Source organism: Drosophila serrata, unplaced genomic scaffold, assembly GCF_035046125.1.
Source record: "Drosophila serrata isolate PLE 108 unplaced genomic scaffold, ASM3504612v1 contig_373, whole genome shotgun sequence".
Lineage (NCBI taxonomy): Eukaryota > Metazoa > Arthropoda > Insecta > Diptera > Drosophilidae > Drosophila > Drosophila serrata.
Window position 1 is genome coordinate 494,056 of NW_028257271.1, and position 21,045 is coordinate 515,100.

General features: G+C 38.7%; 1 protein-coding gene and 1 long non-coding RNA gene across 2 annotated transcripts; one reads left to right on the forward strand and one right to left on the reverse strand.

Annotated features, from left to right (window-relative positions):
* The first annotated feature begins 9,073 nt into the window (after positions 1–9,073).
* LOC110185383 (uncharacterized) lies at positions 9,074–9,807 on the forward strand. The gene is made up of 2 exons (XR_002319760.2): positions 9,074–9,244; positions 9,336–9,807. It is a non-coding gene; the product is annotated as an uncharacterized LOC110185383 (long non-coding RNA).
* An 8,119-nt stretch (positions 9,808–17,926) lies between these two features.
* On the reverse strand, positions 17,927–20,725 carry LOC147642682 (uncharacterized). Its single transcript, XM_086839439.1, has 2 exons — positions 18,415–20,725; positions 17,927–18,342 (listed from the first exon to the last, which is right to left on the reverse strand). Exons 1-2 carry the CDS (start codon positions 20,723–20,725, stop codon positions 17,927–17,929), a joined length of 2,727 nt encoding a protein of 908 aa, XP_086695565.1.
* Between the last annotated feature and the right edge of the window lie 320 nt (positions 20,726–21,045).

A 21,045-nucleotide genomic window follows, 5' to 3' on the forward strand; every position in this document is an offset into this window, starting at 1 on the left:
ATTGTGCCGTCGCCCTTCTGAAATTTGTTACCTTATCCATAGAAAAATCCCACTATCACGTTATTTCGAAAGAATGGTTTTATTATTCCACTCCATAAAAAAGGTAGCAAATTGGATGCCCGCAATTATAGAGGAATCTTCAAATTGTCGGCCATCGCTAAAATTTTTTTAAAAACAATTACTTCTCACATGCAGCTCCTTTGTAGATCAGTTATTTCTTCATGTCAACATGATTTTAATAAGCGAAGATCAACAACAACAAGTCGCTTAGAGCTCTCTTCTTCTATTATAAAGGACTTTAATAATTAATTTCAGACAGATGTAATCTATGCTGTTTACCATTTTCTCCTCGTTAGGAAACTCGATTTAACGGGTTTTCTAGTTGATCTTCTTAAATGGATCTTGGCAGGACTCAAAAGGTCCTCTTTAAGAATAATTTAGCTAATGGTCTAAGCGTTACTTCTGGCGTACCGCATGGGATTCTTTTGGGTCCCTTATTATTTACATTATTATAAATACCCTGCACAAAGTCTTGACTAACTCCTAAGTGCTTATGTACGCTGATGACGTCAAGCTTTGCTTGCAATACCAGGACGTCGTTTGCCAGTCGGATTTACAAACAGATTCTAATAATTTTCAAACGTGTTGCCGCAAAAAATTTATTAAACACTAGCGGCCCGTCCCGGCTTCGCACGGGCATTAAACATTACATTTAGATTTGTCAATTTTAACACATTCATAATAATAATAATAATATGACACATATTCATCCTTTATTTTTTTTCAATTATTGAGGTCAAAACCCTAAAAGAAAATACATTTATTTTGTTAGAGCTTCTCTGTAAACAATATTTGATGTTTTATTTTGTGGCAGCAAAATAAATTGATTTTCATTGGCTCCGACTCGCGATAGACCAACATACAGTTGACCATGAGTAAAACATTTCTTTCGCAGATCGAGCCATACTAATTCTAAGGTTTTGCCTTGTGACTTGTTAATTGTTAATGCGAAAAATGTTTTTACCGGAAATTGAAGCCGTTTAAATGGGATTGTCATATCATTTTGGATCATCGGTATCCTCGGTATATGAGCTAGTTGACCACCTGCTGGGCATATTATGGTTAAGAGGGCACTTCTGAATACATCAAGGTTCTGGCAAAATCATCTTCCTGGCATAAGGTGAAGAAGGCACTCAGAGTTGTCGCTGGCGAATTCAGGACTCTTTCTTGCACATTTCTTTCTGTGAAATAGACACGTTGACCATTCTCCAAATGGACTGCCAAGTGAACTAAAGCTGGATAGCGTTCATGAATGTGGAATGAAAAAATTCTCCATGCAGCCTCGTTGCTGCTTATGTATCTTCCAGCCTGGTATTGAGATATTTCATCGACAACTCGTACTGCATTGTTGTCACCATTTTCTGCCTGAACACCAAAAACTGCCATATCGCTGCCTTTATTCACGTACTTGCAGATATATTTAATCGATTTCACGGAATTGCAATATTCTACGTTGATGTGCGCTTTGTATGATTTTGACAATAGTGTTGAGTATGGAACCACCCAACGATTGTCTACCTCAATATCACCAATTCTCATGTTTAAATTTACCGAAGTCCCTCCATCTTCAGTTGACCGTCTCCTATACAGAGGATATCCATCGTCCCCTGTTACGGTGTTGGCTGTAAATGCTCGAGGATATCGCTTGAAACACTTCCCGTCTACCATGCATGGTGAACATGGGTTGAGGGTACCACATGGGCCATGGATCATGTTCTTGATGACACCTTCATGCAAATCCGTATCAACCTCGGCCCATGGAATCTCAGCGCATATAACATCGTCGATTTCATCTGGAGTAATTATATCATACAGCCAAATCAGTATGTGCGCATGCGGCAATCCTCTCTTCTGCCATTCTACTGAATACATCCAGCACCGCACAGATCCCAAATCTCCATGTCTCACAATAAAATCCATCAGTGACTTGAGCTTTTGTCTGAAAACACGGGCTGTGATGTCATGCCTATCCCTATACGATTGTCCAGGAAATAACAGCTGTACTATCTCGTCCCAAGCTGGATTGCATGTGAAGGTGATAAATAGGTCTGGACGGCCGTAGCAACGAACATATGCCATGGCATCTTGAGCATATTCCTGCATGTGGCGTTGACTACCTATGTATGAGGATGGCAAAATCGTGAGCTTTCCAACGTTGGTTGTATTACGGTCATTCATCACAGCATCCCGCAAATGGATATATTCCTCTGACCGAAGTTTCGTCTGATTCAATCGGAGGAACAGCAAACGTTCTGTTTAAATTTTTGCATACATATCGACAATCTACTGATGAAACAACTGACGACATTTCAATATATGATTGAAATCGGTCCTTCGAACCATTAACCTGTATGAGTTAAAGTTCATCGCGCTGCACTTTTTATTCGTTTTTTCACCATTGACTGGATCTACCATCTTCAGATTTCAAATGGTATCCATCGGCTCCATCCCAGAAGATTATTTGATACTGCAAAGCTTCGTAACAACGGTGAATTTCTGCTACGTTTACCAATCGATCGTTTCGTCGATGGAGAACAATATCTCGAGGTTGAAACTGATTCCCGACTATGACAATTGCCACTTCGTCTATAGTTGGAGCATTATATCTCCTGTTATGTTCTCCAGCAGGCGTTTTTTCTGCATGAATGACAATTTTATTGGTATCCGAAGGCATCATATTGATTGCTGTTTTGAATAAACGCACCAAATTGTTCCTTTCGTGAAAAAGCTTCTGTAGCTGCGAAATAATATGCCTCTTCAGCGAGGTATTTATTCCATCTACTTCATCTCCATCATCACCAATGAAGTACATTTGAAGAAATTTGTGTTCGCTGTCTGGGAAAGGAAGCAGGGACCTGCTTTGTGATAGACTTGTCCTTTGATTTAAAAAGTTGGCATGAATTGCGCATTTATAATTTCCGCACTAAATGACGTCATTTGAAAGCAAGAGTTGTATTTCTTAATGTTCGACAGGAAATGCTTTGATTCAGCAGTAGATCCAGCGAATAGAGAGTGCAGAGGCTCTGGTGGTGCGCAACACAATCCATTTGGTTCGTTTTTGAATTTGAGAGCCTGACAGTATGTGCACACCTGATGCATCCGGCCAATAACGACATTGCGATTCGAGCTATAATTAACAGTTGTATTATATCGGAATGCAAGACGATTGTATTGCAGGTTTTGATCTTCTGCAAGCTTTAAACGCGCTTTAGCTACCCTTGCCCTGTCGCGTTCATTATTTTGAGAGTGAATCAAATCGATTGCTGCAGAACGCGACTGCCTAACTCTCAATCGTTTTCTCTCAAGCCTATCTGCTCGTCTTTCTGCTGATTCCTCGTTGTGCATCTGCAGTCAGTCATATTCGTAATCTTACGTCTCTTTGCTTCTGTATTCGAGTACGACGACCCAAACTCGACTTCTTGGGTGGCATGACTTCGTTTCTTACTGAAACTGAACAAAAAATAAAATTTTAATCTCCTATTTCTTATTTCAATATTTTTGGGATGTTTGACAGGAAATGCTTCGATTCAGCTGGCTGCCTGTAGAGGGCGCAGCAGTAGGGGCACGGGGAAACGCGAAAAAAAAGCTGATATATTCGCAAACGCAGTTAAGCTATCAACATCAAAATTAGACAATAACCGAGCTGGAACCTCTACGCATGTTGTGTCAAAATTTGGGCTTAAACGGTTCAGAACTTTTCAAGTCTAAAAAGGAAGTAGGTACGTGCAATATTTCCAGAGCATCTGGCATGGGAAAAGTATTGGAAAGATGTAAGCTCATTGTTTGGGATGAATGCACAATGGCACACAAAAAATCGCTGGAGGCTCTCGATCGATCATTGCGGGATTTGCGTGGAGCAGTCCAACCATTTGGGAATGCGTTAATATTGCTCGCAGGGGATTTCAGGCAAACGTTGCCTGTGATTTCTCGATCGACACCAGCTGACGAGATAAATGCTTGCCTAAAATATTCTATATTGTGGCAACATGTACGTACATTACAGTTGAAGACGAATATGCGTGTCCAGTTACAGAACGATGACTCAGCCGACGTATTCTCACGACAGCTACTGGACACGGGGAACGGAAAGCTGCCAGTCAATGAGACGTCGAGAAAAATAGTATTGCCCGAGAATTTCTGTAATTTAGTTACATCGAAGGAAGGACTTATCCAAAAAGTGTTCCCCAATATCCGAATAAATTATAGGAATCACGATTGGCTCAGTGGACGAGCGATTCTCGCTGCCAAGAACAAAGATGTCTACCAGCTCAATCATGTAATCCAATCCAGCATAGAAACTGACGAAATTACATATAAGTCGATAGATACCGTTGTGGAGGCAGATGAAGCAGTTAATTACCCTACCGAATTTCTAAACTCACTTGATCTGCCTGGAATGCCACCACACATATTGAAATTAAAAATAGGTGTGCCGATTATCATGCTCCGGAATATAAAACAGCCGAAACTCTGCAACGGTACGCGACTCGCAGTCAAGAAATTGATGAACAACATAGTAGAAGCAACGATCATAACTGGTCCTTTCAAAGGTGAAGATGTCCTCATTCCTAGGATTCCTATGATCCCGTTTGATACACCGTTCCAGTTCAAGAGATTTCCGCTTCCCATTCGTTTGGCGTTCGCAATGACCACTAAGAAAGCTCAAGGTCAATCTCTGGAGTTGTGTGGTCTAGATTTGGATGCAGATTGTTTTTCACACGGATAATTATATGTTGCGTGTTCCCGTGTCGGAAAACCAGATAGTCTTTATATTTACGCGGAGAATGGAGAAACGAAGAATATTGCATACCCACAAGAATTACAGAATTAAATGAATTTTAAAATTATTATTTTTTTTTTTTTTGACTTATTTCTTATGCGTTTAACCACAATATGCCACAGAGAAACGTGGCAGGGTACAGCTAGTAATATATATATATATATATAAGTCAGACCCAATGTCACGAGTCACATCGAAAATAGGATGATTGGGGTCTTTGGGTTGCGGCAGTGGCACCACTCTGTCCTAACTGACTCTTGCCGTATCAGAGACAAAACAAAGATCGAGCCAGTGCTCGAAGGAATTTCGTACATCGTTTACTTGAGACAGCAAAATGTCGAACAAGCCACCAATGAAATCATTTTGGGTAGAGGTTAGGAGGGTAGGCGCGGTATTGCTTGAGCACCAAATAGCGCCAGGGATGCTAAAATCACCTAGGACTACCAACTGTCTCTATTCAAAAATTTACTGGAAACCATCTGAATAACGGAACGGTGGTTCCAATAAGTACAAGTTCCGACAATGGGGGTATGCAGGAACAGGTAATAAAAATGGAGTTACCATTGATATATAGCTTCACACAGAGGAAGTTAACATCGTTGCATTCCCCGAAAGTTATTAATTCTGACGTGAGTGAGGAGTCAACCGCTATGAGGACTCCCACCACCACTCCTGATACTAAAAATATGCAGGAAGGGGGCCAGAAGTTTGTAGAGTAAATTGTGTTGCAGAGCTAGTTAGGGGCATTGATTTTGAAAGATGAAATATTCCTAGCGTAAGAAAATTTGAACTTTTCCACCATAACCTTTATTTTATCGGCTATGGTTTTGCCTTGTATAAAGGCGAAAACATCTTCCCAAAACAAATACAGGGTGCGGCACGAAAACTTGCTGATTTGTTTTTGGCGCCAAGCGGCGGGGAGTGGTCGGGTAAGGGTGGGGAGTGTCTCATGTTTTAGGGGACTTCCTGAAGTTTCGTCTACTCCACAGTCAGTCGACATCATGCATTGGACGAAAGAGCAGCACGCATTTGCCTGCGAGGCTTACTTTTCCAACGGTCGTTCCGTTATTGCCACTCAACTCAACATTCATCCTGAAGGTCGCGTACCTGGCCGGCAGTCTATTGTTTCGTGGGTGAAAACATTCAGGGAGAGCGGGAATGTGATAAAATTCCATCCAGCTCATCGGAGAATAACATTCGGCAAGCAATCGCAAAGATACCCATCGATATGCTTGAGAGTTCAGCTGAGCTTCGAAAATCGGGTATCTCAGTGCATTGAAAACGGCGGCCATCACTTGTCCGATGTAATCTTTAAAACTGTGTAATGAAAACTTCAGAATGTGTGTTACAAGAATAAAAAAAATTTGGAATGGTATGTCAACTACTTTTTTTTATAACCTTCTAAAATCAGCAAGTTTTCTTGCAGCACTCTGTATATGTGTCGTAGGTGGAACCGCTGTAAGGGCTTTTTTTTTGGCAAGTAAGCTTGGTTATCTGCAGTGACATTGCACTATGTGGAATTTGACCCGTTTTCGTGGTAAAAATTAAAATTTTTGAAATTATTAACATTTTTACTGCAGGCTTCTTGTATAATGATGGTTATGACTATAGGAAGGTATTTTAGAAAAGTGGGCGTGTCAACGCCCCTCTCCGCCCACAGAAATCGAAAAAAAATCGAATATTTGAAGCAATTTTCAAGTTTGAGACCCCAATTTTAAAACACAAGAAAAATTTCCTATTTTAAATGTGTCCTGCAAATTTGGTTCAGATCGGATAATAAATATAGAAGTTATTTAAGAATAACATTTTTTTTGGTTTTATTATTCTATGTATTCATTTTCAACTTTATCATTGTCATTAATTTCATTATTATTATAAAAAATATGTATTGTCGTCGTCCCTAACGTCGATATCAGGTTTAACGGCTAAGAAAACCTTATATTCTGCGGAGTTTGATTGTTCCACAATATATTTCCGGAGGAATTGAACCTCCTTTGCTTACGCCACACTACGAGGAGTTCTGCTTTTCTAATAATTCAAATTACGCAAAAAAAAACGCAAAAAACGCACAATGTGACTATATATTTTGAATACAAAATTGACAAACCTACAACTTGTATATGGACACTTACTGATACAATTTGAACCATTTTTTAAATCCTTTGAAAAGATTAACTTTCTTTCTAAAAGTGACAAGGGAACAGCACTTGCTAAATATACAAATTTTTAGAAAAACACGAACGCAACACGCAACATATTAGTATCAACACATAGTATTAACCTGAAGAATTAATATTCAGTTTGAATTTGGTTATTTATTGATTTTTTGTCAGAGATATGCCTATTTGAAACTGCACCGCAAAGTCACCCTTTAAGACAGCCCGTGGTGTTTGCTTGCAACAGCTGACTTTAACAGCTGTTATTTTAACATTGAACTGTTAAGTGAACATTTTTGCAATTTGATCATTTCTTAACATCATTGAAAATACGGAAATTTAAATACTCGCGAAAAATGAGTTTTGGCCACAAAAACGGGTAAAATTCCACATAGTGTATTGTCGGCCGGTATACCGGGCCTAACACCCTGAGCAGATACATTTATGTTAACAGGAATTTGAGGAGTCAATATTTGGGACCTCCAGGGGACAAAACAGATATCACCGAGCTCGCGCTCTAGGACTCTTGGAATTAATGCTGAGGTCGAGGGCTGTGCCGAGGAAAGCTGCTGCTAAGAGCCCGTTGCGGGTATTTGGGGTCTGTCTACGTGCTGCCCACCAATAGCAGTTTTTTTTTGTGCCAAGGAGACTCATTTAAACGCTTAAGGCTATTAAATTTGGCGCCAAGAACATTTTATGAGTTGTACGAAAACTCGATAAAAAGTCCTTAAAAAAGTTTTTGGTTTGTTGTATGAAAGACATCATCTCCCTTACCACATCGCGACAGGCCTCGCGGCAGTAAAGCAGGCCGATTGTTTTACTAACATCATCAACCGTCCGAGCTGCAAACACCAATACACTAGGCGTGCATGATGTTGTCTTACAGCCAGCAGCCGATGATCACCTGATTTATGGCCTTCTTGCAGTTTTTTACAAAACAGGCACTCATATAGGACATTATTATGACTTACCACAGTACTTTAACGTTTGTAGATAAAAAGAGGGAGCGATGGATAAGAGGAGCAAGATAAGAGGTGCGAGAACGAGAGAGCGTGAGAAACAAACAAAAGCAAAACGAATAAATCACAAAAAGGAATGCAAAATTTGCAAAAGCAAGCACTAGCTAGCTAGCAGCAAATCGAAATTGGAAAATAAAACCAATTACATAAATACACAAATCAGAATAGCAGGATGATGTTGTAAACAAAATATGTATAAGATTTTGGTTATTTGCAAACTTTAGCATAAATCGAGAGCGCAAGAAAAGAACACTTGGAATAATGAAAGAATGATATGATATTTTGTATATTGTATTAATTCTTAATGATCGAAGTGCAATTTGCAAGGGAATATAAACTTAGACGTGCCGAAGCTTCCTTCCCTGTTTTATATTAATTTACTTCCTACCAAAGAGGTTAAGGATTAATTGGCCAAACGGTTTAACACCATATCCAGTGAAAATTATCATTAATTAAATAATTAAATAATTAAATTAAATGCTTATAATAAAATAAATAAAATTGGTTATTGATGTCCAGTTATCTATCAGTTCTTGTTTAGGCAATTGATATATATCGATATATTTGAACTTGGAAAAAAATATTGTTAGGCACATATTGAGCATTTCAATAATGTGTACATGTAAATTTTCATTTTGAACAGTGTGCATTGCCAAACGCGTGTCCACTTAAAATTTGTTGGTTATTTTTTTTTCCAGACGGTTGGAAGTGTCCTCCTTTTCATAGACTTGAAAGGCGTGAAAGTTCTTTATGCTTGCCACAGAGACTACTCTCTGGTGCGTTCCAAAGAGAAAGAGCAATAAAGTTTCTCTATCCATCCATCTAAATTTCCCTAAATATAGAGTTAATGGCATCACTTAAGCTATGTAGGATACCAATAAACTAAAACAAGAAAATAGGTACGATAAAATAGATGCGATTTCGATCTTAAAATTCAACTGGTCGTTAGTTGGACTTTAAATCTACATATATATATAAAAGAAAGTCGTGTCTGTTAAACCACATATAACTCAAGAACGGCAGAATAGATTTGAAAATTGGTATGGAGCTAGCTTAGAGCCAGGAGACAGACATAGGATACTTTTTATCCCGTTCGACAGGAAAGCGGAATATCCAACGCTGGTATACAAATAGCATTTACTACAAACCAATATATCAAGTTGTCGTTTCCTAACATTTCAATTGGAAACAATAAAATATATAAAGTGTAGGCATTTGTCTTTAAGGTGGTAAGTTGAAATATGTTAATTATGCATTTAAGGTTATAGTCCAAAAGGACGACTTGCGAATGAACATCATCATAAACAAGTGTATTCACAGAACTTAAGCGAAGAAAGACAAAATATAATAACAGGAAATGCCCTATTGAGACAACGCGTGAGGACACAAAGATCATTGGCATCATACGATCGATTCGCATTCCAATATGATCCCATTGAGAACTACAGTGATTATGAAAATTTAGATATTGGACCAATGACGACGATTTTGCAATGTGTTAAAATTCGAAAGAGAAACGGCTAGATTATGCTTCGCAAGTGGAAAAGTCAAACTGGATCCATTACTTATCAAATAAAAAAAAAAAAATGCATAATTTTTTAATCACCAAACGAAATGTTACATTAAACGAAGCCATGTGGTGTCGAAACGGAGTCGCCAGGTTTCCAAGTATAGTATATTAGGTTAGGTAGTTAGGTAGTTGTCGCTGCAAGCGCGTCATTTTAGTTTTTCACACGCAAAAAGTAGTTCGTAAGTTATAGCTTCGAAAACATGAAACAAAATAAAAAGAAAATACGGCATATTTTATAGTACTACTACGATGAAGCAAAAATGCATCTCAAGCCGCTAAACAAATTTGTGCAGTTTATGGACCTGACATAGTTTCCAACGATGGCTTGAACGTTTTCGTTCTGGTGTGGAGGTGGTCGAAGATGCGCTCCGGAAGGCCTGTCGTGGAAAATTGCGATAAAATCGCTGAATTGGTCGAAAGAGATCGACATAGTAGCAGCCGTTGCATCGGTCAAGAGCTGGGCATGAGTCATCAATAAACCATTTAAATCGCTTGTGAATCGCAACAAAATCGACCCATTTTAAAGTGTATGGTGACTGGCGATGAAAAGTGGATCACTTACGACAACGTAAGGCGCTAACGGTTGTGGTCGAAAATCGGTGTAGCGGCCCAGACGGTGGCCAAGCCTGTATTGACGGCCAGGAAGGCTCTTCTGTGTGTTTTGTGGGATTGGCAGGGAATCATCCACTATTAGCTGCTCCCCTATGGCCAAACGCTCAATTCGGAGCTGTACTGCCAACAACTGGACCGCTTGAAGGCAGCACTTATGCAGAAGAAGCCATCCTTGATCAACAGAGGGCGAATTGTCACACATCTTTGATGACGCGCCAAAAGTTCCGGGGAGTTCGGATGGGAGTTTTCTTTTGCATCCACCTTATAGTCCGGATCTCGCACCTAGTGATTAATACCTATTTCTGTCCATGGCGCACGCACTTGGTAGTCCAAGCCTGGATTGGACTGGCCAAGCCTGGATTGACGGCCAGGAAGGCTCTTCTGTGTGTTTTGTGGGATTGGCAGGGAATCATCCACTATTAGCTGCTCCCCTATGGCCAAACGCTCAATTCGGAGCTGTACTGCCAACAACTGGACCGCTTGAAGGCAGCACTTATGCAGAAGCCATCCTTGATCAACAGAGGGCGAATTGTCACACATCTTTGATGACGCGCCAAAAGTTCCGGGAGTTCGCATGGGAGTTTTCTTTTGCATCCACCTTATAGTCCGGATCTCGCACCTAGTGATTAATACCTATTTCTGTCCATGGCGCACGCACTTGGTAGTCCAAGCCTGGATTGGACTGGCCAAGCCTGGATTGACGGCCAGGAAGGCTCTTCTGTGTGTTTTGTGGGATTGGCAGGGAATCATCCACTATTAGCTGCTCCCCTATGGCCAAACGCTCAATTCGGAGCTGTACTGCCAACAACTGGACCGCTTGAAGGCAGCACTTATGCAGAAGAAGCCATCCTTGATCAACAGAGGGCGAATTGTCACACATCTTTGATGACGCGCCAAAAGTTCCGGGAGTTCGGATGGGAGTTTTCTTTTGCATCCACCTTATAGTCCGGATCTCGCACCTAGTGATTAATACCTATTTCTGTCCATGGCGCACGCACTTGGTAGTCTAAAGTTGGCCACAGGGAAGCGAGTTTCAATGAGAGGGGAATTTTGAAGTTGGCATCTCGTTGGGAACGAATAATCCAACAAAACGGCTCATATATGACATAAATCGCAGTATTTTTACCACTTTTATAAACTATTGAAAATTCAATAAAAATACCGCAAAACTTTTTTTATCATATTCCCAGATCTTTAAAATTAATAAACCGCTTATTCTGACGCAGTCGGCAGAGCGAGAAAATATATATTTCTTAATTCTTATGTATGTAAACTCTCTTTTATTTTCTCTCTCCCTTATATTTTTGATCCTTATAACATTTTCAACTCCTATATTTTTAAACCCTTGCAGGGTATTATAATTTCAGTCAGAAGTTTCCAACGCAGTGAAGGAGGCACCTCCGACCATATAAAGTGTATATATTCTTGATCAGGATCAACAGCCGAGTCGATCTAGCCATGTCCGTCTGTCCGTCTGTACGTTTCTACGCAAACTAGTCTCTCAGTTTTGAAGCTATGTGAATGAAACTGTAGTTGGCCTTCTATATACTGTCACTCGTATATATGTCAGAACGGGCCAGATCGGACGACTATATCATATAGCTGCCATAGGAATGATCGAAAAATTTTTACAAAAAAAATTTTAACTTTTTCAGTTTTCAATAGAATTGGATCAAATTTAAGATATATCCATTTTACTATACTCTACAATTTTGTGTAAAATTTTATGAAAATCTGACTACTATATCATATAGCTCCCATAGGAACGATCGAGAAATTAATACAATTAAATTTATAACTTTTTCAGTTTTCAGCTGATTTTCATCAAATTTAAGGTATAGCCATTTTATAATAGTCTTAAATTTTGTGTCAAATTTCATGAAAATCGGACGACTATATCTTATACGTGCCATACAAACGATCGTTAGATGTGGAGCAAAAATGCAAATCTGTGACTGTAAAACTGCAAATATAATATGTATAGGTGAATGAAATGAAAGCAGGTATTACTTCATTGTTTTTTAACACAAATATATATAATGTATATTGTATGGATTCCTAGTCATAGAAGTTCTATCTGCAAGGGTATATAAACTTCGGCGAGCCGAAGTTAGCTTCCTTTCTTGTTAAATTAAATTCTAGTCCCGGTCGGCCGCGACATTTTAGAAGCCGAGAATTTAAATTAAATTTAATAATACTAGAAGAAGAAGAATATAATGTGTAAGACAGAACCCATACATAACATATACATACTTATATATAGAGATTTAAATTGTTCCTGTAATAAATGTAAGTATATTGTCTGAATTCAGCGTCATACTCAATTTCTAATGATAGTACTACGAATCGGTTTGTATGGAAGGCAATAGAGGGCGTGGTCGCACAGATTCAAAATTTTTTTTTTACATTAGTCTTTCTAAAAAAAAAAGAATGTGCAACTTTTTAGGTCTCTAACTCTATTTTTAGAATTTATGCCAAAAAGATTGACTTCTGGACCACAGTGCAATGATAAGATTACTTTCTGTAAATTGTTTTACTGACTGGTAAATGTGCTTTTACTTATCAATTATGTGCCATATAAAAGATACACAAGAAAGTAAGCTTTGACACGTCGAAGTTTGTATGCCCTTGAAGATTGCAATTCAATCATTAATAATTAATATAATATAAATTCAAAACATCAAAGTAATTCATACTTTAGCTACATTTACCGATAACATATAGTGAAGTGTTTCTTTCTTTTAAGTCGAACTAATGTCCCGTCAGTTGACTAAGGACAACGCTAAGTTGAATTAATAAAACGAATATTCCGCTTCACGTCTTTATTCAAATGATCTCAGCTTAAAACTAAATTATTGTGACAAAAATCTTACTTCTACTGCCCTTTGTTTACAAAAGTTGGGGAGCGAGATCGCCCGCTTGGGATATTGATTGAAGAATTATTTATGTTATTGAGAAGCAGCATTGCCTGCTCCGGATGTTGATTGTTTACATTGGTTCAGCGTGGGATCGCCTACGCTGCAGATTCATATTTCTTGGAACATAACGGAATTTGTGAATATGTCACTTCCCCCCCCCCTTAAAAGGGTTGCCTATGTTTTGGCTGGCATTTCAGGGTACAATGCAGGCAACTAGTTTTGTGCCGGTTCTATTTCTTGTTGTGTTTCTTGATTATGTTTTGCTTGTTTTCTAAATTTTGTATATAAAAAGGTAAGTGGATTTTGTGTATAAAATTTTGATAGGACAACAAAAAAAAAAATAAGAACGATAACTACTAATATTATAATTATGTAAAGTGTGGTATTATTTTCTGAAATTAGTTTTAAAACCTCATTATGTTCTACTATCTTTATCTTAGTTACATTAATCGGTGAATACAATGCTGTTAAATCAAATTCTGGACTTAACGAATTTTTGTTTAAAATAACATTTCCAATTTTAACTCTACATTGTTTTATTCTAATAATTTTGCTTCCATTTATTTTTATATCGCCATTTAATTCTTGACAATTTTGTTCGATTGTAGTTTCAGTTAGATTCCATGTAAGTATAATATTTGGTTCAACATATTGAATCATTTCCTTTGAAGGAGTTGGTATAAAATTACAAATTGGATTTTTACGCTTAATTATATTTTTAATGCATTCATTATTAACTTCTTTATTGTCTTGATTATAAATTTTATTCTTATCTTCAAAATATGATTGTTGATCTGAATAGTTTAACTGATATCCATTATGGTCGGGATAAGGAATTATTTTAATGGTGTTAATGGTTTTGTGGTTAATAGTGAAATGTTAAATAAGTAACATCATCGTACAGAAGGTTCCTGTGGAAGTTTAACGGAATTAGTTTTCTTTTGTTTCTTAAATTGTGTTTTGTAGTATTGGGTTTCCCTATTTCGATTGGTAATTTTGAAATGGTCTTCGTCTATTTGTTCTACATATTTATTTGCTTTAAATGGATTTTCTAATTTTCCCTTTTGAAGTGGACCATTTCTGTATCTAGTGTCAATGTTAAATTCCTGTCGATCTTCATTTATTTTATCTATTTTTCTTTCTTTAATATTTTGAGTGTTTAATATTGGATGTCCAGCGTATAGGAATATTTGAGCAGGTGTTTGTCCAGTGGTGTCATGTTTTATTTTATGATTGTATGTGGAAAGAATTGTCTCTATCTTGCTTAATTTTACTTCTTCATCATCGGATGAGTTGATTATTCGGATTTTTTCATTTATTGTCTTATGTAGTCCTCCGACGTCTGCTTCACCGGTTTTTGCCGTGTTAAGTTGTAATTCAATTCCTTCTGCTTCAAGCCATCGCTTTAGAGTCAAGCTGGTGAAAGCTCCGTCTCTGTCTGCCTTTAGTAATTTGGGTTTACCTAACTGATTAAAAATGCGCATTAGTGCGTTCCTGCATTCTATCCAATCCTTTGATTTAATATGTTCAAGTGTAGCGAATTTTGAATAAATGTCAATGCAACTGATGTAATGTTTTCCCTCAGATGAATAAATATCTACCACAAATTTGTCTCGACAATGTTGTTGGGTGTGATTTTAAGAGGCATTTTGGTATTTCTGTGTTTTGTTTTAGCCAAATTGCATATGTTGCATTCATTTATTATATTCTGAATTAATAGTTGGCTATTTGGAAAAAAGTGATTTTCTTTGAATAATTTAGTCATTTTCTGTATACCTGGATGTAAAAGTTTTTCATGTGATTGAAGTATAATTTCTTTGAATTCGGCGTATGAACAAACATTCTTTAATAAGTAGAGGCTGCGAATTACTTTAGTGTAAGTGGTATTAATAATTTCTCTGTGTGCTCTTTGAATGATTTCAAAATCTACATCGCTTTCAATATGAATGGTAATGTTTCTATGAATAAAATGATCAAGTAAAATTTGTTTGGCTTTGTCGAGTGTCATTACATTATATTGAATTGTTGTAATTAATGGAGTTACCGAATATTGTTGAATGCTCTACTTTATTGTTATCGGATTTAATGAAAATTATTTGTTTTTTGAAATAGTTTATTGGTTTTTCTGTTAAATGAATTAGGTTACTATTATCTTCTTCTGCACTATGTTGAGTAACTTCACTATGGTGATTTTCTTCAATTTTAATTCTTGATAATGCATCGGCAACTGAATTTTCTTTCCCTTTAATATAGTCGATTTTAAATTGGTATTCGTTTAACTTGGCTTTCCATCTTTGTTACTTGGCATTTGGTTCTTTTAAAGTATGCAGCCATCTAAGAGGTTGATGGTCACTAGCAATGAGAAAATATCGTCCTAGTAAATAATGTCGAAAAGTTTTAGTGGCCAAACAATGGCAAGTAATTCCTTTTCGATAGCACTGTAATTTAATTCATGTTCATTAAGTGTTCTGCTAATAAAGGATATAGGATGACCATTTTGAGAAAGTACGGCTCCAAGGGCTAGATTACTGGCATCTGTGGTTAAAGTGAATTTTTTTTCGAAATCGGGTAATTGGAGAATTGGTTCTCTAATTATTAATGTTTTAAGTTTTTTGAATGCTTCTATGTAATCGATATTTTGTGTATATATTTTTGCTCCTTTTTTTAAACATTTGGTCATTGGTTTTGCTATGTCTGCGTAGTTTGGGATAAATTTACGATAATAACCGGTTAATCCAAGGAAAGCTCTGATCTCTTTTACTTTTGTTGGAATTGGATTTGAAACTATGGTTTTAACTTTAAGGGGGTTTGGTTTTATACCATTGGGGGTTACGATGTGACCAAGAAAACTAGCTTCCTTTTTTAAGAATTCACATTTGTCTAACTGTAACTTTAAATTTGCTTCTGCGAGTTTGGAAAAAACTAGCTGTAATGAATTTAAATGTTCGGTAAGGGATGTGGAAAAAATTATGATGTCATCTAAATACACTAAACAGTGTTTATTGAGCAACGGTCGAAGGATATTATTCATACACCTTTGAAAAGTAGCAGGTGCATTTCTAAGGCCAAATGGCATTCGAAGGTATTCGTAATGACCGCTTTTGGTGGAGAATGCAGTTTTAGGTATTGATTCTGAGTCCATTTCTATTTGATGAAATCCCTTTGCCAAATCGATAGTTGTAAAATATTGGCATTTACCTAGTTTACCAAGGATTTCGTCCATGTTTGGTATTGGGTATCTGTCGGGAATAGTTATTTCATTTAGCTTTCTATAATCAATTACTACTCTATACTTAATTTTTTCAGATGCATCAGGTTTTTTGGGTACTACCCAGGTAGGACTATTGTATGGTGAATTACTTTCCCTAATTAATCCCTGATTAAGCATTTCCTGTACTTGGTTATCGACTTCAATTTCGTGCGCTTGAGCAAGTGGGTACTGTTTTGAATAAATTGGGGAGTTATGTGTTGTATTTAGTACGTGTTTAATGGTATTTGTAAATGTTAGATTGTCTCCTTCTTCATATTGAAGATTTTTGAATTTATTTAATAAACCTTTCAACCTTGAAGTTTCCTCCTGATTCAGGTGATCTAATCGAAATAATCCAAAATCAATTTTTTTTTGTTGATTCCTGAGGTGATTTTTTAATTGGTTCTATTGGCTTTTGGATATAAAAATTGTGGTTCTTTTCTGATTTTGAAGTTATTAATTTATATGTTTTATCAAAAAAGGTAACTGTACTATTTTTGTAATTTATAATTGATTGTTTATTTTTCAACAATTTTCTGCCAATTAGTATATCATAATTATTAGAAAAATTGTGTACATAAAATGGTTCAGTTGTTTTAAAAATATTATTGCTGGGTAACATAATTAAATTGTTCAATGTAATAGGGCCATTTGATGTCAAAACTTCGCATATAGTATTTTGAATAGGAAGACAAAATATATTTTTATTGATCATATTTATTGTGGATCCTGTGTCTATAAGGCAATTGTATGTGCAACCTTTGTATGCTATTTCTACGTATTGGTGTTGTCTGGGGCTGTTAACCGAAAATTTTCGTTTGGTTCTGAGCTATTTAGATTCTGTTCATCTTTATTTTGGGTGTATTGGACCTGTTGTTGCTGTTGTTGTTCATTAGTCAACCTATGGTATTGATTGTGGTCATAATACTGTTGTTCATAATAATGAGGTTGTATTTCTTCGTATTCGTGTTCGTGTGCGAATTGAAATCTTAATTCGTCAATAGACATTTTGGTTTGTTCACTGTCCGATGGTCTTAGTCGTTTGGTAACCGGGAAGTTAGTATTTTTAGATGTAGAGGATTGTTGTTGTTGAGGGTATATATTTCTTTTAGAATGTGCTGTTTGAGGATTTTGAATTTTATTTGAATATTGTGGAAAAGGATTTTTGTGAGTAAATGGTTGTGTGTTCATGTATTGGTTGGGTCCGAAATGATTTGGCCACATAGTTTGGTTGTTAGGTATCTGTTGTGTATAGGTGGGTCTAAATGATAGTATGTATTTATTAAAATTAGGTTGGAATGGCTGAGAATATTGTGGGTAACTTGCTCGATATTGGGTTTGTGTATTTGTATTGAATTTGTGTGGTATAGAATTCTGATTAGGGTTTGAGTTCTTATTACGATTTTCTGGAATTTTATTTGATTCAAAATTAACATGTTCTTCATATATTCCCTCATTTTGTGCGATAGTGATTAATGATCTTAAGTCTTCAATGTCATGATGAGCCAAAATAGTGAATAATTTTTTTTTTTTTTTTTTTTTTTTAATGGCCATCACAACCCTATCGGGTCACAGCCTGTTGCACAATCTGCCTCCACGCTTCCCTGTCCTGGGCCCGCGCTCGCCAGTTGGTAACACCAGATGTAGACAGGGCTTCCATCACCTGGTCCTGCCAACGTATCCGGGGTCGTCCTCTCCTCCGTTTTCCGACGATTACCGCATCAAATACCTTACGAGCCGGAGCGTCTTCTTCCATGCGGGCGATGTGACCCAGCCAGCGGAGTCTTTGAATTTTGACTCGGCTTACTATATCAACATCCCCGTACATCTCATACAGCTCGTGGTTCCATCTGATGCGATAAGCATCGCCAACGCAGATTGGACCAAAGATTTTGCGGAGAATCTTTCTCTCGAACACTCCAAGAGCAGCTGCATCGGATTGCACCACTGTCCAGCACTCCGCACCATATAAGAGTACTGGAAGAATGAGCGTCCTGTAGAGTGTTATTTTTGTCGGTCGAGAGAGAGCTCTACTGTTAAAGTGCCTACTGAGCCCAAAGTAGCACCTGTTGGCAAGTGTGATTCTCCGCTTAATCTCCAGGCTGACATCATTTATGCCACTTATTGCAGATCCAAGGTAAATGAATTCCTTCACGAACTCAAAGCTATGGCTTCCTGCAGATAGCTGGGAATCAAGACGCCGCGATTCCCTGCTAGAGCACACCATAAACTTTGTCTTATCCATGTTAACTGCCAGTCCTACTTTAGCTGACTCTTTTTCAATAGCCCCGAAGGCTGCTGTAACATCACGCTTGGTTCGGCCAATGATATCAATATCATCAGCGTAGCCAAGGAGTTGGACACATCTGTTTGTTAGAATAGTGCCCGTCCGATGCACTCCAGCCTTCCTTATAATACTCTCCATTAGAATGTTGAAGAGCATACAAGACAGCGAGTCGCCTTGTCTGAGACCACACTTGGTATAAAAGGTTTCGGATTGGTCATTTCCTACCCTGACAGAGCTGATGGTGTTGTTCAATGTCATCATGCAAAGCCGTATTAGCTTTGCTGGTATACCAAGCTCAGACATGGCGGCATACAGGCGATCTCGCCGGGGACTATCGAATGCAGCCTTGTAATCGACGAAGAGGTGATATGTGTCGATCTGATTTTCGTAGGACTTCTCCAGGATTTGGCGCAAGGTGAAAATCTGGTCCATAGTGGATTTGCCAGGCCTGAACCCGCACTGATAAGGTCCAATCAGTGCTTCAGCATGGGGTTTCAGGTTTTCACATAGTACGCTCGTAAGGACCTTGTATGCGACTGGAAGAAGACTAATGCCACGGTAATTGGTGCGCAATGTGGCATCACCCTTCTTCAGGATAGGACAGATCATGCTGTGGTTCCAATCGTCGGGCATGCTCTCCGTTAGCCATATCTTGCTGATTAGTTGGTGCATGCTCCCTACCAACATATCACCAGCAGCCTTAAACAATTCAGCCGGCAGGCCGTCAGCACCTGCGGATTTATTGTTTTTAAGTCGTTGGATTGCAACCTTGACTTCGGCATGGCTTGGGGTCGGTACGTCCACATCAGTACCATAGATTGGGGTTTGTGGATCATACTCTCCATAGTCATCATAGCCAGAGCCAGCTAATAGACTTGAGAAGTGCTCCCTCCATAACCTCAGCACAATCTCTGCATCAGTGACTAGGTTTCCGTCATCGTCCTTGCACGCAACTCCTCCAGTCTTAAAACCTTGGGTCAGACGCTTAACCCTCTGGTAGAAGTTACGAGCTTCATTCCGGCATCTGCTGCTCTCAATGCTCTCACACTCACGCCTCTCCTGTTCTCTCTTCTTGCGTCTGAAGAGGCGTTTCTCATCTCTCCTCCTTGACCTGTAGACCTCGACAACAGCCCTTGTGGCCCCAGCTTGCAGTGTTCTTCTGTAGGCGGCGTCTTTTGCAGCTGTTGCGTCGCGACACTCCTGGTCGTACCATGGATTCCTCATTGGGGCACGTTGGAATCCGATGACCTCTTCTGCAGAAGTTCGCAGGGAGTGGGATATGAGTGCCCACATATTGCTGATGTCTTCAGGTGTTGGAGTTGCTCGGCTCAGCAGGCCTGAGACTTGAGTGGAGAATGCATCCCTTGTCCGTTGTGATTGCAGCTTCCCGATGTCCAGCTTTCTCAACAGTCTTCGACGTGCAACCTTCGCAACACATAGCCGTGTGCGAATCTTAGCTGCAACAAGATAATGGTCGGAGTCGATGTTGGGACCCCGACAGGATCGCACGTCGAGTACGTTAGATGCATGCCTTGCATCGATCACAACATGATCGATCTGATTTCTGGTCAGTCGATCAGGAGAGAGCCATGATGCCTTGTGTATGTCCAAATGACGAAACCCAGTACTACGAACTACCATATTATGCGCTGCAGCAAAGCCTATTAATCTGAGACCATTGCTCGAGGTGGTCTCGTGTAGACTAAATTGCCCGACGGTGGCACCAAAGATGTCTTCTCGCCCTACCTTGGCATTAAAATCCCCAAGGAGGATCTTAATGTCATGGGAAGGACAGCGGCCATAAGCCCGGTCGAGCTCCGCATAGAAAGCATCCTTGGTGACATCGTCCTTTTCTTCGGTTGGGGCATGCGCGCATATCAGGCTGATGTTGAAGAATTTGGCAGTAATTCGGATCGTTGCAAGTCTCTCGTTTATTGGCAGAAAGTGAGAGACCCGGCGCCGCAGTCTGGCGCCTACAACGAAGCCACAGCCAAATTCATGCCGTTCTGGATGGCAGCTGTAGTAAATGTCGCAGTTCTTCTTCTTAAGGCAACCTTGTCCTATCCATCGCATTTCCTGGATAGCAGTGATGTCAGCCCTACATTTATTGAGGGTATCTGCTAGTTGTTGAGCAGCACCTGGTCTGTACAATGTGCGTACATTCCAAGTGCATACTCTCAGATCATTGTCCTTTTTACGTGTGCCATGGTCGTCAACTTTAGATCGGTTCCGTTCCGAGGCTTCGTCTGCTTCTTTCACTGAAGATTTGTTTTCCGTGGGTGGATTTCAAGTCCTACGCCACAACCTAGTTTGAAGAGCTAGGACTCTCGTCGCGCGCTTTAGTTGGTCAAACAACGGGTGTTGAGTGACAATCCAGGGAGAACCACGTGGAG

Excerpts from the sequence above, each read along its gene's own strand:
- LOC147642682 (XM_086839439.1), bottom strand. The coding sequence starts at position 20,725 with ATGCGATGGATAGGACAAGGTTGCCTTAAGAAGAAGAACTGCGACATT. Across the intron at positions 18,343-18,414 it reads CAGGTGCTACTTTGGGCTCA|TACTCTTATATGGTGCGGAG; the intron begins GTAGGCACTTTA and ends TCATTCTTCCAG.